The 22,947-nt window shown below is 44.6% G+C and overlaps 1 protein-coding gene across 1 annotated transcript in view; it reads left to right on the top strand.

Annotated features, from left to right (window-relative positions):
• Rtf1 (RTF1 homolog, Paf1/RNA polymerase II complex component) overlaps positions 1–20,228 on the top strand; it is a 62,113-nt gene extending 41,885 nt beyond the window's left edge. The window contains exons 7-18 of the mRNA XM_052183285.1: positions 4,401–4,536; positions 5,293–5,470; positions 8,829–8,911; positions 11,123–11,210; positions 11,473–11,580; positions 12,084–12,161; positions 12,923–13,044; positions 13,199–13,256; positions 14,246–14,323; positions 15,019–15,114; positions 17,245–17,356; positions 17,617–20,228. Of these exons, the coding sequence (XP_052039245.1) occupies positions 4,401–4,536; positions 5,293–5,470; positions 8,829–8,911; positions 11,123–11,210; positions 11,473–11,580; positions 12,084–12,161; positions 12,923–13,044; positions 13,199–13,256; positions 14,246–14,323; positions 15,019–15,114; positions 17,245–17,356; positions 17,617–17,723 (1,244 nt within the window). The 3' untranslated portion in view covers positions 17,724–20,228. The remainder of the gene's footprint in view (positions 1–4,400; positions 4,537–5,292; positions 5,471–8,828; positions 8,912–11,122; positions 11,211–11,472; positions 11,581–12,083; positions 12,162–12,922; positions 13,045–13,198; positions 13,257–14,245; positions 14,324–15,018; positions 15,115–17,244; positions 17,357–17,616) is intronic.
• The last annotated feature ends 2,719 nt before the right edge of the window (positions 20,229–22,947 follow it).

Raw genomic sequence — 22,947 nt, forward strand, 5'->3', positions numbered from 1 at the left:
ATGTTAATAAATGGCATAAAAGGAAGTCAGTTTATCTTTTCTTTTTTATATTTTCAATTTTTTTCTACACCCATTGTTTTCTGTTAGGTTTTTTTTTGTTTGTTTTTTCTTTTTGAGTTTTGTTTTGTTTTGGTGAGACAGGTTTCTCTGTTGTTCTAGCTGTTCTGGAACTCATTCTGTAGACCAGATTCAGCTGCAACTTAGAGATCTGCTTTCTCTGCCTCCCTAGTGCTGGGATTAAAAGCATGTTCCATCACTTCCTGGCTCTAAAAATAAAAATTGGCCGGGCGGTGCTGACACACGCCTGTAATCCCAGCACTCTGGGAGGCAGAGGCAGGCGGATTTCTGAGTTCTAGGCCAGCCTAGTCTACCGAGTGAGTTCCAGGACAGCCAGGGCTATACAGAGAAACCCTGGCTCAAAAAAACCAAATCCAATCAATCAATCAATTGTAAGAGGAAGAGAGCTGACTCAGCACTTAAGAGCACCTGCTGCTGTTCTAGAGGACCTGTGTTTGATTCTCACCATCCACTTAGTGGCTTATAACCACAAGTAATTCCAGTTCTATGATCCAGTATTTTCTTCTGACCTCTGATGGTTATGCATGTGATCACATACATACACTGGGATAACCAGTACACATCATATCACACTCAAATCTATTTTAAGTTACTCATTACAGTTCGTTTCTGTATAATTATTCATCAATTGAATGTTTTGTTTTGCATTATTACTTTGTTTCATGAACATATAAATTATAAAATTGATGCTTCTAAATTTATGTTTTCTAATAAACATCTATAGATAAGGAGAAAAAAATGAACTGATTTATTTATTTTATATGCATGAGTATGTTTTCTGTATACGCATTTCTGTGCACCTGGTGCATCAGGTCCCTTGGAACTATATTTAGAGATGGGTGTGACTCACTCTGTGGGTACTGAGAACTGAACCAGGATCCTCTGCAAGAATAGCCAATTTTCTTAACCACTGGGCCATCTCTCCAGTCCTCAAACTCAGTTTCTTACATGTTTAACTAAACGACAATCAACACAAATTGCTATGATCTCTAGTATGATAATTTCTTCTACTGGCAAACTAGCAACTGATTCTACACCAGACACCAACTAAGTGTCTCGTAATTCAGTTCAACCACTGAGCCCACGCTACCCACAAATTGAGAGCTCAGTCCTCCCATGAATGTCCAGGTTCTTCTTTCTGTACTTCTGAGGTATGGACCAGAAGCTCCTTTGAATTCAATTAATTTGCTACAGTATTGCACAGGAGTCAGGCATACTTAGGTTTGTTTGTGTTTCTGTTTGAGACAAGGTCTTACATAGCTTAGTCTGGCCTGGAACTCTGTGGAGTTGTATTTGACCTTGAATTTGTAATCCTTGTGTCTCTACCCAGTGCTGGGATTACAGGTTTGTATCACCACCCCTGGTTAGGTTATCAAGTTTATTATAAGCTATTACAACTGAAATGATTCATAGGGTGGGACATTTGCAAGGAAACCCCTCTGGACAGGCCACCCTCTCAGAACTTCCTCTGGTTCAGGGACTCAGATTTCCATATCCTATCCTACGGAAGGTTTTTTTTTTTTGTTGTTGTTGTTGTTTGTTTTTGGTTTTGAGGCTTTATTACAGAGGAAAGATTGAGCAAATCAATTGGCCATTGATAATCTGCTTAACCTTCAGCCTCTTTCTCCTTGAAGATCTGAGTCTCAGCTCTCTAATACTGCCTTGGTCTTTCCAGGGACCAGCCCCTGTCCTGAAGCTACCTATGGGCTTGCAGCCACCAGCCAACTCATTAGCATACTAAAAGACACTATCACTTTGAAGACTCCATGGATTTTAGGAGTTGTGTGCCAGGAAAGGGAATGAAGATGTATTTCGTAATGTCACACAAGGTATATTAAGGGGAAGTTCAACTTCCATATTCTTCTACTTGATGCCTTGCCCCCTTCCCATAGTGGGCATCATTTAAATGTTTCATATCTATACTACAGGGATGGGTGTCACTCAGTCAGTAGGATGCTTTGCTAGCAATGCACAAAGCTCTGTGTTCAGTCCCAGGCATGAAGGCACCCCTCTAATCCCAGCATTTGTCTGGCGTAGTTGAAGCAATAGAATTAGAAGTTGGAGGTTATCCTTGGCCAAATAGCAAGTTCAAAGCCAGTCTAAAATATATCAGACCCTGTTTCTCTATATATTTTCTTTCTTTCTTTCTTTCTTTCTTTCTTTCTTTCTTTCTTTCTTTCTTTCTTTCTTTCTTTCTTTCTTTCTTTCTTTCTTTCTTTCTTTCTTTCTCTCCTTCCTTCCTTCCTTCCTTCCTTCCTTCCTTCCTTCCTTCCTTCCTTCCTTCCTTCCTTCCTTCCTTCCTTTCTCCTCCTCCTCCTCCTCCTCCTCTTCTTCTTCTTTTGTAAGCATAAAAACAGACGCACATGCTATTTCCCATCAACCATCAATGGGTAATATGCATACATACATGCATGCATGCATACATGCTTTTTTTTCTTCCTTTCTTGTAGCTGTGTAAGTTTTGTATTCTGGAGGTTATTCCTGGTTTGAGTTTAGTGTTTCTTTTTGTGTTTTTTGTTGTTGTTGTTGTTGTTGTTGTTGTTGTTGCTGCTGCTGCTGCTGCTGCTTAGGTTTTTTAAGTACTAGAGAAAGAACTCTCCTACAAATATGTGTATGAGAACTTTATTTTATTTATTTTGTGTTTGTATATTTGAGGCACATATATTTTGTATATGTGGAATTCAGAAGACATCTTTTGAGATTTGATTCTCTCCTTCTACCATGTGGATTCTGAGGATCAAACTCAGGTTGTCAAGGCTTGGAGGCAAGTACCCTTTGAGCCGCCTCCCCAGCCTGACCCTTCTTATTTTGAGACAAAATCTTATTAAATTGCCCACAGTGACCTTAAAACTCACCTTCCTTCTGGCTCAGCTTCCTAAATGCCGGGGTTCCAGACAGATACCACTACACCGAGGTCTACTTCTGTTCTTTCTTTATAGCTACTAGAAGACAGCTGTCTTTTGTGACTTAAATTTCATTGCCAGCTATGGGGAGTAACAGCATCACAAGGCTGTCTCATCACTGAGAGGCAGAGCCCAGTAGAATGAAGCCTCTCGTTTGTGCTTGCAGGCTGAGAGCACCACCTTCATGCTGCAGCAGCTGTGTAGGTGCAACAGTGAGCTGGACCAGAAGCCTGCAGTGGTTACTAACTGGCCCCTGAAAACTTACCTGTCACTCAAAAGTGATAGTGCCTTTTTTCCTTTTTAAAAAGATGTATTGTTAGTTATATGTATGTGCATGTGTCTTTGTGTGGGTCTGTGAGTATATGAAGATACCAGAAGAAGGCACCAGATTCTCTGGACCAAGAGTTACAGGTGGTTGTGAGCCACCTTATGTTGGTGCTGGAACTAAATCAGGTCCTCTGCAAGAGCAGTAGGAACTTCTAATCACTGAGCTATCTCTCTAGCTCATATCTCCTTGTCCTATGCTTTTTGACTAATTTTTCACAACTTTCCTGAAATCAAAGTGGCATGGGTAATTGAGTGGTATTCCCAGGGTTCAGGGCTAATCTAGGCTCACTACATAGTGAGTCTCTGTCAAAAGCCAAACAATGCTGGTGGGATGGGTCAGGAGTTAAGAGTGCTTGCTGCCCTTCTATCAGACATGACTTCAGTTGCACACGTGTCAGAAGATTCTTAAGTACCTGCAACTCTAGCTCTAGGGGATCTGACACCTTTTGTCCTCCTTGGGCACCTGCACATAATAGATTTTTAAAAAGAGAAAAACAAGAGAGAATTATGAGTTTTCTTCATTCTTTCCTGCTTAATGTCAAGCATCTTAAGTACAGTAAAGACCCACAAGGGAGCTAGCAAGATAGCTCAACAGGTAAAGGCAGTTCCTAGATCCCACATGATGGAAGGAGAGACTTGATTCCTGCATGTCACTCTCTGACCTCTATACACACACATACATAAATGAAGTAATCAAAACCTTTTCTTAAAGAGAACAGGGACTGAATATATAGCTCACTGGTGGAACACTTGCCTAGCATGTAAGAGTCCCTGAGTTCAGTACCCAATGTGTGGAAGGAGGGTTGGGGAATTTTAATTTGGTTGGTAACCATTTCTACCTACCTTGTAGCAACCTTCTATTTTTAAAATTTTTATTTGTTTGTTTGTTTGTTTTGGTCTGTGGGATCTGATCTTGGTACCTGAATGCTTAACTGTGTTTTACCTAAGTATAGCTAAGGTTATCACAGACCAATCTAGATAGATTGTCTGCTTGGGTCTTTTTCTATGTTCCAGTTCTTTCCAAAGATCAAAGATGAGTTGATTTCTTGTTTGTGGAGAGTACATAGGTAAATGTTTCCTTTTTTGTTCTAGCTGAGCTCCTCGCCAAAAAACAGCCATTGAAAACCAGTGAGGTCTACTCTGATGATGAGGAGGAGGAAGACGATGACAAGTCCAGTGAGAAATCAGACCGATCGTCCCGAACATCATCATCTGATGAAGAAGAAGAGTAAGCTGTCTCTATTTGCATCTAGCAGGCAGAAGAAGTGGAGTGAAAGAGTTTATTGTTTATTTCAGATTAAAAGTTCTGTCGTTAAGGGAAGCCAAGGCAAGAACTTGAAGCAGACACTAACAGGAAATGCTGCTTATTGGCTTGCTCAGTTTGGCTCTTAGCCAGCCAGCTTTCTCATATAATCCAGAACCACTTCCTTGTCCAGGGATAGTACTGTCCACAGTGGCTTGGGCCCTCCCACAGCAATCACCAGCAAGAAAATGCCCCACAGACATGCCCACAGACCATTCTGATTAAAACAGTTCCCCCTCTCTCCTCCCCCCAATTTTGAGTTCCTCCTCTTAGCTGGGTCAAGTTGGCAACTGAGATTAACTGTTACAGGGGAGTTTCTTGGAAGAGAAGCTTATTAATATAGGTGTAAGAACTGCATTTTTGGCTTGATTTAGTATCCTTTAATTCTGCATATTCGTTTCTCTTGCCCCTGGTTCCTGACTGTACCCTGGCCATTTCCCCTTGGCCTAGTAGCTATAAACTGACAGCATATCACCTCAGACTGGTCTGCAGCTGCTTTTCTGGGATGGAGCATCAGTCAGGGCAGTGTACACTATAGAGTAGACGTTATATATAGATATAGTCTATTTAGATTAGACTCTTACGATCCTTTAGATCACATGCTCTTTGGGTAAGTATTGAGAATTTGATACCCGTCTCTCTGATGGTTTTACAGTGAATATTGCTCTTTGTTTTTCACAGGAAAGAAGAAATCCCTCCAAAATCACAGCCAGTCTCCTTACCTGAGGAACTGAATCGAGTTCGATTATCTCGGCATAAGCTAGAGCGCTGGTGTCATATGCCCTTCTTTGCTAAAACTGTCACAGGATGTTTTGTACGAATTGGCATTGGAAACCACAATAGCAAGCCGGTTTACCGGGTTGGTATTCTTCTCTTGGACAATTTTCCATATTTTAAATATAATGATTGTCTACTGGGAGTGGGAGCTGCTGAACAAATCTGTTATTCTGCTACCATTTGACTGAATTAATCAGCTTCCCTTATAACTAGGAAAAGTAGCCCACGCCTGTACTTCCAGTCCTTGGGAGGCTAGTATGAGTTTGAAGCCACCTGGGCTACAGAGTGAAACCCTGTCTCAAGAATAGAAAAGACGCCGGGCAGTGGTGGCGCACGCCTTTAATCCCAGCACTTGGGTGGCAGAGGCAGGCAGAGTTCGAGGCCAGCCTGGTCTACAGAGTGAGTTCTAGGACAACCAGGAATATACAGAGAAACCCTGCCTCAAAAAAGAAGAAAAAAAAAAGAATAGAAAAGACCAGGTATGGTGGCACACACCTATAATCCTAGCACTTGAGACACAGAGGCAGGAGAATTGCCACAAGCCAGTCTAGTCTACAGAGTAAATTTTAGGCCATACAGTGCTATTATGACCCTATAGGCTTACTCCAAGCACTTGGGAGGCAAAGGCTGCAGATCTCTAAGTTTGAGGTCAGCCTCGTCTGCATAGAGAGTTCTAGGACAGCCACGGCTACACAGAGAAACTCTTGTCTTGAAAAGCCAAATAAAAATACCTTGAAGAAGGGGCTGGTAATAGGTACATAAGGGAGCAAACCGCTGACCTCCGAGGATAGTTCCACGCTGAACTTGAACTTTTTGTTTTTCTTTCTCACTAAGAGATGGTCTCTCTGTGTAGCCCTGGCTGCCCTAGAACACTCTCTGTAGACTCAGGACATCTGCCTGCCTCTGCCTCCTGAGTGCAGGAATTATGTCCATGCTGATCCCTGGTAATGGTTGTGCTTGCTTGTTTTCTGTTAATCTGGTTTGATGAGTTTGGTCCTTGTGAGAGGGCTGGTAGCCATGACACTCGCCCATGCTCTTCTGATTTGAGTGACTAGACCCTGGCCAATGTGCCACACATGCAGCACATCCACGTGGTACATGCAGAAAGAGATGGAGGAGGCAGAACATACTCAGAGTTTGAGGCCAGTCTGGGCTACAGTCAGCTCATGAGCAACCTGAACTGCATTCAGAACAGTGTCTCATTAAAAAACAAAAAAGAAATTCTGCTCAAGAACTTGGATCTCAGGCTGGGGAGACAGCTCAGAGGGTAAAGTGCTTCCCCACAAGCGTGAGGACTGGAGTGTGGGTCCCAGTGCAAAAGCCAGGCATGGCAGTGCACACATGTAACATCTGAGTGTGGGTCCCCAGCACCTGTGTAAAAGCCCGGCGTGGTAGTGCACATTTAGAACGTCTGTGCTGAGGGTCACAGACAAGCAGACCTCAGGAGTTCACTGACCAGTCTCCCAGTTCCGTGACGGATCTCATCTCAAAAAATAAGGTAGACAATGATGGAGCACACCTGACCTCTGTGTAAACGCAGACAAGGCAAGCATACCCACTCTCATGTACACACAAAGGTTGTGAGGCTTGGACAATTTTTAAAGGTTTATCTATTTTATATATATATATGTTTTATTGGCATGTATGCCTGCACACCAGAAGAGGGCACTAGATCTCATTACAGATGGTTGTGAGCCACCATGTGGTTGCTGGGAATTGAACTCAGGACCTCTGGAAGAGTAGTCAATGCTCTTAACTGCTGAGCCATCTCTCCAGCCCCCACACACAAATTTTAAAACCTTAAAATAATTTTTTATTACTGTGTTTAAGGTGTATGTGGGGAAAGTTATACATGCACAGCATGCATGTCAAATTCAGAGGATGCTTGGAGGTGGTTCTCTCCTTTCACTTTTATGTGAGTTCCAGGGAGGTTGTTCGACTTTCATCAAGTACCAAGTCCCTTTGCCCACTGAGCCATTTTGCCAGTCTGCTTTTTTTTTTTTTTTTTTTAATTACTGTAGTAAGTGACATGGTATACATATGTCTATAGAGATCTGAGGGCAACTTAGGAAGCAGCTATACTTTTTTGTTTTATTCTGAGGTGGTCTCTCTCCTTTTTGTTTGTTTGTCTTTTCGAGACAGGGTTTCTCTGTATAGCCGTGGTTGTCCTGGAACTCACTCTTTAGACTAGGCTGGCCTCGAACTCAGAAATCCTCCGGCTTCTGCCTCCTCAGTGCTGGGATTAAAGGTGTGCACCACCACTACCCGACAAGGTAGTCTGTTTTTTTCTGCCACCCTGTGTACTCTGGGAGACTAGCTGGTTTATTAGCTTCTAGGTCATTCTTCTGTCCCTGCTTTTGTGTTCCTATGCAAGTTCTAGAACTATGTATGTGCACCACTACATCTATCTGGCTTCTTTGGGGAGCTGGAATCGGGTGAGACCCAGTTTCTCTGTGTAGCCCTGGCTGTCCTGGAACTTACTCTGTAGACCAAGTTGGTCTCAAAGATCTACTGCCTCTGCCTCCCGAATGCTTCGAGCCCAGCTCTTCTCTGAGTTACTGTGTAGGCTCTAGATCTCCAACTTGGTTGTCATGTAGACTTTTGCACTTAGCTGTTTTGCTTTTTGAGCCATCTTCCTGGCCCAGTCCTTTCTTAAGAAAACCTAAATAAGAGCAGGTCTAGTCTATAAGTGGAAGCCTAAAGTCTGGGTGTTTGGGAAACAGAGCCACCGAGAAGGACCACTTGAGCCTGGAGTTCAAGAACAGCCTGGCCAACACAATTAAAACCGTTTCAGTTAGAAAGAAGGGAAAGAAGGAAGGAGGGAAGGACTGGAAAAGAGAAATGGGGAGTGTGTTTGTCATTAGGACTGCCTACCTGAGTTCAATCCCCAAATTCCACCTGGTAGAAAGAGAATTGTCCTTGAGCTCCAGTCACGTGTGCCTTGGCAAGAACATTTTAGTTTAGTGGGGTGGCGTGGGGGTTAGATGGTGTGGTTTATAAATTGACCCCTGAAACCAGTACAGTACAGGATAACTGAGTCTCAGGAGGTGTCTTCTGGCCTCCATGCTATGGCACATGTATGCTTGCATGTGAACACGCACTTAAGTAAATGTTGTAGTGTGTGTTTGTTTCTTCCTTCCTAAGGATGGAGTGCTAGGAATATTACTCACTTAACCTAGCATGGTCAACACTCAACAACAACAACAACAACAAAGGCACTGACCTTTGGCTTTTCTATAATGGCTCCTCCAGACTGACCACCTTTTCTCCTTGCTCTCCCTGAACATGAGGTTTACAGCCCTATCCATCTGAATTCTAACCATGAGATAGGCTCCCTGGGGCTCCTCTTTCATAGCTATTCTGTTTGGGTAAATAGTCAGAAGAAGGCGTGGAAAGCTCTGTAAGAGGATTTTTACTGGTATCTCTATTCTTTCTCTTAGGTGGCTGAGATCACGGGTGTTGTAGAAACTGCCAAAGTTTACCAGCTAGGTGGCACCAGAACAAACAAAGGGCTACAGCTACGGTAAGATGCTTCTGAGCCAGGCATGATGACACACACACACACCCTTATGATGTTAGCGCTCCGGTGACGGAAGCAGGAGGATCACTGCAAGTTCTAGGCCAGCCTGATCTGTGTGGTGAACTCCAGGCCACCTAGAGTTGCCTAAGGAGATGTGTCCTTCCTCTCTCATCTTCTTCTCCCCTCTCCCCTGTCTTTTTTGTGATAAGGTCTTTTTATATAACCCAAGCTGGCCACAAACTCATAATCCTGCCTCAGCCTTCCAAGGGTTGGGATAGCTGGTTTGTGCCACCACGCCCAGGTCTGAAGGGTCTTTCTGTGACAGCTTTAGCTTCCTTTTTGGAAGGGTACTGTTTCTTGGGCCGACATTGCCTCCAATATAATGTTCATAACAGTAAGCACTTTGTATAGTCCTCATAAGGCACATAGAGGAAAGCTTGGGTCTAAGGAGTTACTCTCTCCCATAAGGGACATGGCTACAGTGCGTTAGGATTTTCAGAAGGACAATAATCATGTCCTTCAGACCCTCATCCCAGAGCCAACATGAATTTCCTGTGAGGACAACCTGGAGGCTGGCTTCCTCTTGATCCTGGCTCTCTTAACTGAGCTTCTCCTTTGGCAAGAATGATCGGCTTTCTAGACTGTTTCCTCATCAGTGAAATGGAAATGTCATTTACTTAGCATGTTTCCTGAATATCTACTCTGTGCCTGTCACTGTTGTTGACATTAGGAGAAAGGAGATGACAGATCCTCCTGATCCCTAACAATTTTAAAGAACTCTTATCAGGAGGTATAAAAGGAGTTTGCCAGGATCACATAGCAGATAGCAAGTAATAGGTAGTCCCCTCCCAAATCCTCATCCTACATCCCCCCTGGTTTGTTTAAAAAGAGTTTGGAGGCTGGCAAGATGGGTCAAGGATAAAGGGACTTGTCCCCAAGACTGGGGATGACATAAGTTCAGTCCCCGGAACCCATGCAAGTTGTCCTCCCTCACACGCACTTGCAATTGTACACACACACACACACACACACACACAAATAAGCTTAATATTTTTGTTTTAATAAGACCAGGCTGAGGGGCTGGAGAGATGGCTCAGATTTTGAGTACTTACTGCTTTTCTAGAGGCCTTGGGTTCAATCTTCAGCACCCACATGGTATGTTATGACTACCTATAACTCCATTTTTTGTCCTCCCTGGACATACAGTAGATACTTGTGGGCAGTAGCTATTTAAAACAAACAAACAAACAAACAACTTCTAAGGAAGAAGTCAAAAGAGCTTGTTGGACTAGTGTTCAGAGACATCTCTTTCTCTCTCCCATCCCTCCTTCTCCCTCTTCTGCTCCCCCTCTCCCTGTCCCTCTTTCTCTCCCTCTCAAGATTTATTTATTTATTTATTTATTTATTTATTTATTTATTTATTTATTTATTTATTTAATGTGAGTATGCTGTAGCTGTCTTCAGATACACCAGAAGAAGTCATCAGATCTTATTACAAATGGTTGTGAGCCACCATGTGGTTGCTGGGATTTGAACTTAGGACCTTTAGAAGAGCAGTCAGTGCTCTTAACTGCTGAGCCATCTCTCCAGCCCCAGAGACACCCCTTTTCTTTCTTTTTTTTTTTTTAAAGACTTATTTATTACATGTTAAGTACACTGTAGCTGTCTTTAGACATCCCAGAAGAAGGGATCAGATCTTATTATAGATGGTTGTGAGCCACCATGTGGTTGCTGGGAATGGAGCTCAGGCCCTCTGGAAGAGCAGTCGGTACTCTGAACCACTGAGCCATCTCTCCAGCCCCCTAGAGACATCTCTTAAGAGTATGGTTACTGAGTCACCAAACCTTGCCAAGGCACTGCTCAGCAGAAACACTGTTCTTCTGTTCATTCTGGGGATTATGCAGAGTGTGTACTCCTGATATCGATGGGCTCTGGAGGGTTTATACAGACTTCTGACGCCCGCCAGGCCCCTGTCAGCTCAATTGTGGATGCCCATTGAAACGACCTCTGGGAGGTTGGTTTTGAGTCTGGTTCTTATTCCCAGAAATTTGGACTTAGTGGATCTAGTTGGTACTTTAGCATTACGGTTTTAACATCTCCTTGGTAGTTCAGAGGTAGCCAGGATTAAGACGGACAGACACAGTCTAGTATGGTTGCGTAGTTTATTACAATCAACATGCACATTCTTGGAGATGCTGTCTCTCTTTTATGTAGGCATGGCAATGACCAGCGAGTGTTCCGCCTAGAGTTTGTGTCCAACCAGGAATTCACTGAAAGTGAATTCATGAAGTGGAAAGAAGCGGTAAGCAGCTAGACTGTGAAGCAGTTGTTTGTAAACATTCTCTTCTCGCCATATTTTCAATAAACCTGAAAACCAAAAAAAACCCAAAAAAACAAAAAAACCAAAAAAATTCTGTTATGTCATATTTTCAGTAAACCTGAAAACAACAACAAAAAAACAAAATAAAATCTGTTATGCCATATTTTCAATAAACCTGAAAAAAAAAAAAACATTTTCTTCTCTAAATTCCTTACTGATAGTTTTTTCTTATATTTTGGTCCAGATGTTTTCTGCTGGCATGCAGTTGCCCACACTAGATGAAATCAATAAAAAGGAATTATCTATTAAGGAAGCTCTCAATTATAAATTCAATGATCAGGACATTGAGGAGGTAAGAAGCCTGAATCTCAGGCTGGCCATTCAGTTTGATCCAGTTTGGAAAAGGTCAGATTGTCTTGTCATTTTCTGCAATCTGAGAAATTAAAGGGATTATTGTTCTCTTGTTATTGATAACTTTATCAAGCCTTTCCCCATACTGTGTCATCTACACTGAGACTACATGGACTCAGGTCTCTCAGAATGTGTATTCCACTGTGCTTGGTCCCTCTAGAACTTTCTTTCTCCCAAACATTCTGATACAATTCTTGGATCTCTGTTCTCTTACTACTAGCCTTACAATTCCATGTCATTGTGCTGCTGTTGCTTGGGGGCCAGGTTCCTTCAGACTGTCCTAGAATCTCCATGACCCTGGAAGCAGCATGGTGTCCCTTGGAAGGAATTTGCTCACCCTCTGGGGAACTTTACCCTGCAGCTAACCTCCAAAATGGTCTCATGTAGCCTGTATGCAAACATGGTTTGGGAGTGCCTCATGCTGGTATCTCTTCTCTGGTACAGATTGTAAAAGAGAAAGAAAGGTTCAGAAAAGCTCCACCAAACTATGCTATGAAGAAGACTCAGCTGCTAAAGGAAAAGGTAAGGATTTATGCTCAAGCTCCTTGCCTGTCTCATTAAAGATGGTGAAGTCACACTCAGCTGTCCATCCCCTGCTGCATACTGAGTGATAGCAAGACTGGGAGAGCAGCCTGGGCTATGTGATAAGCAAAACGGGGTCTTCTAGAGAGCCCAGGCAGCTTTCCTTCCTGGAAATGCAATCAGCCTTGTTTTCCTGTCTTCCTGGGTTTTCTATGCCTTTGTTTACCTGTCTTTCTGGGTTTTCTATGCCTTTGTTTTGTTTATATTATGAACCCCACTATAACAGGTGGTTTTCCAGCCAGGCGGTGGTGGCATACTCCTTTAATCCCAGCACTTGGGAGGCAGAGGCAGGCGGGTTTCTGATTTCAAGGCCAGCCTAGTCTACAGAGTGAGTTCCAGGACAGCCAGGGTACACAGAGAAACCCTGTCTCGAAACCGCCCCCCCCCCCCACAAAACCCAGGTGGTTTTCCATTCCATCCACCAGGATAGGATGACATAGCTATGGGCGCTCAGTTATGTGGGCCTATATTCTTAAAGGTTAATGTTGCATCATTACCATCTGGAGCCCTGAGCTAGGTAACTAATGGGAAGGTAGGTGTTCCTACGGAAGAAAAAAGACGCCTTATCTTTACAAAGAACCCCCCCCCCGCTCCCCCCTATTTCTTCACATTTCTTTTCCTTGGTTTATCACATGAAGTGCCTTACCTGTGCTGTATGAGGTTTTTAATCGAGTCAGTAAAAGGCATGTCTCTGTGGGTAGGCCATGGCTGAGGACCTGGGAGATCAGGACAAAGCCAAACAAATCCAAGACCAGCTAAATGAGCTAGAGGAACGGGCAGAGGCCCTGGACCGCCAGCGGACCAAGAACATATCTGCTATCAGGTGTGTCACTAATCCTTTCTTGGTAAGGACCCTGCTCTTGGCCAGCCTGTAGCCTTATACACTGAATGTTGCACAGACCCCGTGGATCTCCCGTGCAGAAACTCCATCCTGCCCACCCCCTCACAGCCTACTGACTTACCCTCTTACCTTATAGCTACATCAACCAGCGGAATCGGGAGTGGAACATTGTGGAGTCTGAGAAGGCTCTGGTGGTGAGTTTTAAACTCCACGTGGATTTCTAAAAAAGTTCTAGTTAAAATGATAGGAGTTCCAGCATGATGGCACACACCTGTAAGGCGAACTCGGGAGATGGCAGCAGGAATTCAAGGCCAGCCTCAGCTGAATTGCTGTTCAAAGTCAGTCTGGGTTATATAAGGCCCTGTTTAAAAAAAAAAATTAGGGCCAGTGAGATGCTTTAGCAGATAAAAGTGTTTGCTATGCAAGCTTGGTGCCTGGAAGTCAAGCCCTAGAACCTATAGAGGTGGAAGGAGTGAACCAACTCAAAAAAATTACCCTTTGACCTGTACCTTCCCCATATAACAAAATGATTAAGTTAAAAATAAAATCTTTTTTGTATGTTATCCATGTCTCTTTTAAATGATTAGAATTGCATGTAGTCAGAACTCCACCTCACAGCTGCCTCAGCGCTTGTAACCTGTGATACAAAGTAATAGTCTTCTGGCTTGTTTGCCTTACCTTCATTTTTATGATTGTTGGACCTGTATCTGTTTGACTGGGGTGCAGGGGTGTGTTTGGAGCTATTCTGTTAGGGGATGTTTGATTGTTGTGCCAATATCTATTTGGAGGTGGGTCTTGTGCTCTGTCTCTATGTTGATAGAGGGGTTTGGGTTCTTGCTCCTCTAGCTATTGGGGGAAGGTGGTATTCCTATATCTGTTTTGTTAGGAGAGGTTCCATTGTTAGTCCTGTATCTATTTTGTTAAGGGGAGTTTTGGTTCCTGTTCTTTTACTTATTTTTAGGGGGTGAGGGTTGATTGTTGCCCCAGAGTCTATTCTTTGGAGGTTGTTTTTTGTTCTTGCCCTGAACCCAGGTCTTATGCATGCTTGGCAAGTGCTTTATCACTGAAAAGGACAGTCAGCTTTTGAATTTTTTTCCTTGCTCCTTGCAAAATGTTATTTATATGTAAGCTTATGATGAAGGAGAAGAGAGGGAGGAGATCTAATGCATGCTTTCTGTTTCAGGCTGAAAGTCACAACATGAGAAACCAGCAGATGGACCCCTTCACCAGGCGACAGTGCAAACCCACCATTGTCTCCAATGTGAGTGCCTGAAGAGGACCTAGATTCCAGGACATAAAGTGAATTCCATTAGGAAATTAGTAGAGAAGTTAAAAGTGATGTTTTTCTAGCTGGAATTTGCTTGCCTCAAGCTTGGGTCTGGATTCGTTCTTTTTTATCTTTCTATATGGCATACAGGTAGTAAAAACCTAGGAGTTAACCTTCTGTACCTGGGTATATTTTCAGTACAATAGATTGTTGGCATAGGATGAGTATCCCTGACCCTCAGTGCCTGGGACTAGAAGGTTTCCAGAGCTTGGGTATTTTTAGACTTAGAAATATTTGCAATATCTATTGAGATATCTCGGGAATGAGAATCAGGTCTACAGAGGAGATGCATAGCTGAGGGTGACTTTTATTTGGGCCTTTAGTACCTGGCTTTGACAGAACATAAAATCAGATATGGAATTTTCTACCCATGGTATCATAATGGTACCTTTAGATTTTGAAGGTTTTGGACTTTAATACTAGAGAGTGCACAGCCTGTATACGTTAGTTAGCATTGGGGCCTAGCTGGGATGTTTTAAAGGTTTTAATTGTGCCCTTCTACTGACTGGACCTGCTAATTAATGCCCTGTTGTACTTATGATGTTCGTGGGAGGAAATGGGGAAGAATGTGGCATGGGACTCTGAATGTCAAGTAGTCTTTAAACTAATTCATGAATTCTCTCTTCCAGTCCAGGGACCCAGCTGTTCAGGCTGCCATTTTGGCCCAGCTAAATGCAAAATACGGTTCCGGAGTATTACCAGATGCTCCCAAAGAGATGAGCAAGGCAAGTATAATAGCTGAGGCTTTGAAGCTAGACTGTAGGCAAGGGCCTCAGCAGGCCACCTTGCCTTACAGGCCCAAGGTTTGTACAAGCAGGGTGCCGGAAGAGCTCCTAGTCCTTTTTTCATTTATTTAAGTCATTATTAAAGTTTATTTAAGTTACTTAAGAGTGTAATCGCTGGTACTAAATTGTGATTGATCCTAAACTACTTCTTAATGAGACCTTGACTGTGTGTTCAGTTCACTGCTGTCTGGACTTCTGCAGCATGTTTTGTCATATAGAAAACTGTGTGACCTATGAACCATTAACAGGTAAGGATGAGACAGTTGTAACAGCAAAAGCAAAAATGGTAATCCGAGCCAGGTGGTGGTGGTGCACGCCTGTAATCCCAGCACTCTCGGAGGCAGAGGCAGGCAGATTTCTGAGTTTGAGGCCAGCCTGGTCTACAGAGTGAGTTCCAGGACAGCCAGGACTATACAGAGAAACTCTGTCTTGAAAAAACCAAATCCAACAAAAACAAAAGCAACAACAAAAAAATGGTAATCTGGAAGAGGCTCGTGTTGGTTTTTGTTTCTTTGTTTTGTTTTGCTATCTCCTGAACAGTCTTCCTATGTGCCCTTGGCTGGGCTTGGACTTGCAGAGACCCCCTGCTTGTGCTGCCTCAGTACTCCAGATATGATGAAACAATTATTAAAAGTTCAAGTTTGGAGGCTAGCCTGAGTTACATAAAATCCTGGGAGTGTGGCTCAGTAGAGTGCTGGCCTACCGCAGCGTGCCCAGCACAACCTGGAACTGGGAAGTTGGGATGTGGCTCGTGCCCATAGTGCCTCACTCAGCAGTGGGTGAAGCCTAGTGTTGAAAAGCTCAGATGTTTCCTGCACTGATCCATGAGTGCCTCAAAATCTCAGCTCAGAAGGGGCGTCATCTTAAACCCAATCTCACAGCTCATGCCCTAGACGGGTTTTCCTTTTCCTGTTTGCCCTGAAGCCTACAAAGGCTCCAGGAAAGAAGGCTTCTTTATCCATGGCCTCTCCTGGTCTCTGAAAAGGGCCTTAGAGTTGGAGATTGTTAGAGCTTAGCTGGAGATGGTGAGCCTGGCAAGCTCAGGGCACTGAGTCTCACCCACAAGGACCACACAGGTTTTTATTTTAATTAAAAACTAAAATATGAGCTGGGCGGTGGTGGCGCAGGCCTTTAATCCCAGCATTTGGGAGGCAGAGGTAGGCAGATTTCTGAGTTCGAGGCCAGCCTGGTCTACAGGCTACACACTACACAGAGAAACCCTGTCTTGAAAAACCAAAAAAAAAAAAAAAAAAAAAAAAGCCACAAACCTAAAATATGTGTCTGTGTGTTTGTTTTTAGAAAGTGTCAATCAAGGAGGTGGGAGGCTAGGGAGATGGCTCCGTGAGTAAATTTTCCCTAACATCAGCTAGGGATGAAGACGAGTCTGAGCTCCAAAACCTGTGTAAAAATGCCTAGCTTAGCTGGGTGCAGTAACAGGCACAGCGCCCCGGCATTGGGGTGGGGGCAGAGGCAGGCACCTCTCTACAGAGGCTCTATGACAGCCAGCCACACCTAGAAACCCTATCTTGAAAATTAATGGCTAGCATGTGACCTCCGTCTGTGATTACAGTGCTGAAGAGGCAAACGACTCCTGGGCAGCTAGCCTAGCCTCTTGGTGAGCTCAAGGCCAATGAGACATCCTGTCTGAAAGGAAATAAGTAGCTTCTCTGAGGCTCACACCCAAGGTCATTGTGTGACCTCCGCATGTATGTTGCACACATGTGTGTACATCAAAAAAGGCAGGGGCTCATTATGAAAGTCACATGATCTTTAGTGAAACCTTTGACCATTAGTGGCTACTGTTTCTTGAAGAATATTTGCATTTTATTTATGTTATGTGTAATAATGTTTTGACTGCATTTATGTAATTCACCACATGATGTACTTGATGTCCTGGGAAGTCTGAAGAAGGTTTCTGATCCCTGGAACTGGAATTATGAATGGTTGTGAACCATCATGTGGATGCTAGGAACTGAATTCAGGTCCTCTGAAAGTGCTCTTAACTACTGAGTCATCCTCCAGCCCCTTGCATTTATGTCTTATGTTTTGTTTTTTTTTGTCCCATTGCAGGGTCAAGGAAAGGATAAAGATTTGAATTCTAAATCAGCCAGTGACCTCTCAGAAGACTTGTTCAAAGTACATGACTTTGATGTGAAGATTGACTTACAGGTTCCAAGCTCAGGTATGTGTGTGTGTGTGTGCGCGCGTGTTGGGGCTCAGAGGGAGGGGCCCTAAGGCTCACAAGCTGTGAATCTCTCAGCTTGGAGTCTTGGTTGGAGGGGAGGGGTCCCTGCTTCACTGTGATCCATAGAGCCAAGATCAAATAGGCCACAGGTCAGTCTTAAAAAGAGCAGGCTCCAGTCAATACGGCTTCCTGAAGAAATGAAGCCAGATTCAGAAAATCTGTACAGGTTCTTAGTTTGCCAATTTGTTCATTCCCAGAGTCAAAAGCTTTGGCCATCACCTCCAAAGCCCCACCAGCCAAGGACGGAGCTCCAAGGAGATCTCTGAACTTAGAAGACTACAAAAAACGACGGGGGCTTATTTGAGCACTTCCAGCCTGCTGCTTCCAACCCTGCATGCCCCGTCATCGTCCTGCCTTTCCTCTTTCCTCTGATTTGCCCTCTTTGGGCTGGAGCAGCAGTGGAACTGGGAAGAGACTCTAAACTGCCAGTCACTGTAATATAAACCATTTGCTGTATAGACCTTTCTTGTCTGTACCATCTCCCAGAAACCCCAGGCCCCACCCAAGGTGGATCTGGGTTGGTTGGGGCTTCTTTCATGTCTTTAGGTTTGTGTTTGCCCTCCCCACCTGCTCTGGTTTGTAATTAGCACAGTTTGGCCACTCTGCACACTCAGTATTACCATCGAGCTGGGGCTCTTGCTAGAGCCCCTCGTGGCAGTACCGGCAGCACGCCAGTGTCCTCTGCAGGCTGCCTTGGGCCCGACCATCGGACATTTGGCACCTAACCCTTGCAGAGAGTGGGTGGGACTGGGCAGCTGCCACCCATCCTCTTCCCTCTCATCCGTCTCTTCTTCCTGTATCCATGGAAGAGGGATTTTCAAAACCAGTTTAGTTTCCAAAAAATGTACATTTATGGGGAGGGAGGGGGCCTAATTTGAGTGTGTGTGAGTGTGTGTGTGTATGTGTGTGTGTGTGTATGTGTGTGTGTGTATTTTTTATCATTTTTTAAAATGCAGTACTCTTTGTATCAGTCTGTCATGGGTCTATAGCTGTTTCAGATTTTTTTGAGCTGTACTTGAGCATCTGAAACTGCAAGAAAGAAACTGATTAAATGTGATTCTTCTTACTAAACAGGCCTGACTGCTGTAGCTGTGTGACTTCCCTCCTCTACCCTAGCGCTGCCCCACCCCACAGGAAACCCCCTCTGCCCCATAGGCTGTGTCCTGGCACGTGGGCAGGAAGCTCATGGCAGGGCCCAGGGAGGGCAGCCAAAGAGTCTCGCTCATTGCACAGGCACAGCGGTAGCTTCTTGACTGAACGTAGCACATCTTGTCCCCACCCACTGCTCCTATCTCTTCCTAGTGACTGATGTTTTGCAAGAATAACATTTTGTTCTGTTTTTTAAGAAATAATTCAACATGAATGTGGAGAGCAAACAAAAAGATGTAGGTTGCAAATGTTACCAGCATGTGCAGTGATGTGTGTGTGTGCCCGTGTGTGTCTGCCTGTGCTCATATATATGTGGTGAGCATATATATACTGTGCAGCTAGGGTGAAGCCAGCAAAGAGGTGTGTGTGTTGTTGTGAGATGTTTGAAAAGAAATAAGCTGACTGCTTGATAATCATTCTCAGGTGTAAAGCTCCAACTGTAAATAAAAGTGGCATTTAGCGAATTTTTTCAAACAAAGTACAGCTGATGCTATCCAGCAGGCAGTGAGCTAAAGAAGCAGCCGAGAGCCAGCGATCTCCACAGTGAGAGGAATCGAGCTCTGTCTGCTCCGTACTTCACTGACTTTTGTATAAGGAATAGATGATGGGAAATCATGGAATTAAGTAGTATTTAAACAAAGGTGGACATATAGCTCTTCTGATTGAGTAAAGCCTCCGTGTTGCTTTACCTTAGTTTACATTTTTTTTAAAAAGCAGCAACGGATGGTTTTAAAGAAGTATTGTGACTGTAGAACTGGGAAATGCGGCCTGTGCCCCGGCTGTGTTGTAGCCGTGGCACAGAGTTGGGCAGAGGAGGGGTGATGGACTCGCTACAACTGTACAGACTTGAAGAGTCCACTGACCAGAGTCTCTTTGTAGACTGTTTTGTAAAAGGGGAATCACAGGCTGAACGCCACCACACTCTAGCAGAGTCCTGGAGCTGCTGGGACCTCTCCTATCATGTCAGACTTGGACTTTTTTCCTTCTTGTTTAAAAAGCATAAAATCATAGAATCCATATAATCTGTGGGGTCATCCTGACCCACATGTAGGTCTGTATCTAATATTATTTGGATTTGGACAAGTGTCAATGACATTATGGCTATGTAATAAAATTTTTATTAAAAATACCACACACTGTAGCCCCTTTGCCACTCCCCATCTGCATCTGCTGACACCCTCATCCTGAGATGCCAAAGCTCGGGGCAGGGAGAAAAGCCCACCAAAGAAGATTGAAAGTTAACCTGGCAACTGGCCTGCCTCTGCTGATTCCAGTCAACAGTCAGCATCTACCTGCAACCTCAGCTGAGGTAGGACCTCTGAGCCAAGATCTCAGCCAGTCATGGGACGTTAGCTTTGCCCCACCAGCTGGGTTCCTGGTGGGTCACAGTTCTGCTGGTGAATGCCCTCAGCGGCCCCTCCATCACCCCAGCGTCACTTCAGTGTTGAAGGGCATAGCACCCAAGGCTGTTTTCTACCCTTCTTCAGTTCTGGGAAGTAAAAGTCAGTGTCCGTATGCCTAGCTCATGCTGTCTGTACATCTGTTGTCTGTCTGTTTCTGACAGGGACAAAGAAAGTCTGCTTTTGTTATTTTTCTGTAAAGACTTGTCACTCAATCTGTAAATATATTTGTAAATAAACTCGATGGCATTTTAACAAGGGATCAGATTTGGTCCAAAGCTTGCATCTTGAGTGGCACCCTTAAAAAGTCCCCAAGAACTTCTCCTTTGCCTGACCCCACTTTAGGTTCTTAATCTCCAGACTAAAACTGGCTGTCTTCAACCTTTAATCAAGATCCTCATGATGGTAGTTCCCTGACCCAGCGTGAGTTCCAGTATGATTTAACTGAGCAAGTATATATGCCTAATGTGCTGCCTGACCTTAGTGAGAACCTGGCCCTAAGAGCTTTCTCATGACCCAGGCACAGTTCTTTTGCCCACCATGTGTGGAGCAGGAATCCAGGGACTGAGTCTAGCTGACTTCCTGCAATCCTGCTCTACACATGTAAGACCTATGAGGCTCCCCACAATGCTGAAGCTGTGTCATACTTCATTACATGGGTTGGCTAAGCAGCAAAGAACTACAGTCGTCCTTTACAGAGATGGTAAAAAGCCAGTGCAAGGCTGCCTGGTGTGATAAGGTAGGACCTACAAGCACATCAAACTTGTTACCACTCACTGCTTCCTTCCGACAGTTGGGTGTAGAGAGCTGTTTAAAGCAGAGAGTGAGGTAACAACCAAGCCACTTAGTTTTCAGTGTCCAGTTGCTATGGGACAGCCACTTGCACGTCAAATAACAATGGAAAAGAGAAGGGGAAAGATGGTCAACAGAGGAGACTGTTCATTGAATGGCCCAAGAGCTCTTAACGGGCCAGAAAGCCACCAACTCAGCTGAAAATGTTTTGGGCAGGATTGCAAAGACCAAAGACTGACATGGGTTTTCTTTGTAGCTACAAGAAGTGGCATTAGTAAAAGGTCCACTGTAGCTATAAGGCTGCTTTAAACCTACCCCTCTGCCCGGTGGGTGAAACTTTGCAGTTTCTTGGCCTGAGGTATAATACCCAGCTATTGGAGTACAGGCACATCTAGGAACTCCAGCCTGCTTTGCACCTAACATAGCCAAGGGCCAGAGGCAGCACTTGGCTTATCTCCTAGCACTGCCACTTAAACCCTAGGGACAGCCCATGTCTCTCTGACACAGTACCCCATCTTTTAAATTGATAATGAGTTAGGCATGGTAGCCAGTGCCTCTAACCACCAAAACAGCTGCAAATTGCAGTTGGCTAGGCATTCACAAGGCTCTAGATGCATTCTCCATCAGCAAATGCCTGCAATCCCAACAGTCTTTAAGGAGGAGTGGGAAAAAAAAATCAAGGTCAAGGTTGTTGGCTTCAACTACACAGTCTGGTTTGGGGAATCTTCCTTCCGGGGGGCCTCACTCCCCTCCTTTGTCATTACCTCTGGCCTTCCAACATACACCACCATCCATAAACTACCAATAGTATTGGAACTCAAGCCAGAAAAATAGAATTTCAACAAACTTTCGGCTCTTCCCATAACTACATCGAAGCCCTGTCAAAAAAGTTTCTATCAACGTCCCTCTTCACCCTTCACCACCTAGCTGAAAGTCACCTGAGGGAACCCTCCTGGGACCATCCTATACTGTGGGTGCCCTTTCAGCTTCCCCTAGTGCAGCACTTAGTTAAACAGTGGAGTTGGGAACTCACCCCTATCCAGGCAGCTTACCTTACTGCTGCTAAATGAAGAAAGGAGGGGAAGGATCAATTCGACATCCTTGATGAAGCAGTCAGGCCTAGGCTTTCTGATCCCAAGCAGTGCAAGCCACATGCACAGCTGGAAGGACTGGGGAATGCCCTGCCCAGGGCTCCCTCAGCCTCAAAAGCCCAGGCTTCCTGTCTGTTGGATTCTAGAAAGTAGCTGCAGAAGGGCGGGGAAGGGTGGATCCGCTGCGCGTTGGAGAGCACCGCTGAGTGAGCGCTTACACGTACGCGATGTGTCCCTCCCCCCCCCCCAAGCTTGAGACACCCCTGGCTTAAGGGAGGTGAGGTCTTGAAACTGCACCAGGTGACTCAGTGGCCCAAACCTTCAATGGACCCTAGCCTCTGGGACCCTGGGCCAAGAGGGTCCTTGGCAACTTTACAAGGTTCCTGTTTCTGATGTTCTGTGTACTCGTCCTCAGGTCCCCTGGGTTTTAGTTGAGAGCCATGTTTCCTACTCTTTCACTGGGCAATGCAGGGAAGTTTCCTAGTGAGCACTTATTCCAGGCCAACTCAGCATATCACTAGCATGCATGGGCGGGGCTTGAGCAGCCTTGTTTCACACTCTGGAGTCCCTGACCAAAGGGCCTCCAGGAGGTCATCATCTCCAAGCCGCTGGTCACTACAAAAGGCCCTACAGTCCCCTGTCCTCAAGAGACTAGTAGGAACACTGGCTGCTTGAGGAACAGCAAACCTTGGATCAGGAGAGACTACTGTAACAGCACATATACAGGCAGTGACAAATTTTGTTTTAGACAAGAGTGACATTATGAAAGGTCAGCCCTGATATCATTATGGCTATTCCAGAACATTGTCGCAAAGACTAAGCTATCGGTATGGGGCAAATTGCTAGAGAAGAAACCCAGAGCTGAGAAGTGTCAGAGGTTGGAATGCCAAGGAAGACACCCCCTAAGTTTCCCCTTCCAAAAGGACTGCCCTTCCCCACCCTACAACTGAGGTTGGGTCTGTGTTCCCAGCAGTCCTCTTTCTAGAATGCCCCTGGGCAGAGCCAAACATCAGAGTGACCACTTGAGTATGTTCGAAATAGATAAAGAAACTGAGAGACCAAGGTTCATCGTCCCCGAGAACCCACTGCGAGCAGT

The sequence above is a fragment of the Apodemus sylvaticus genome, chromosome 5 (assembly GCF_947179515.1).
Source record: "Apodemus sylvaticus chromosome 5, mApoSyl1.1, whole genome shotgun sequence".
Taxonomy (NCBI): Eukaryota; Metazoa; Chordata; class Mammalia; order Rodentia; family Muridae; genus Apodemus; species Apodemus sylvaticus.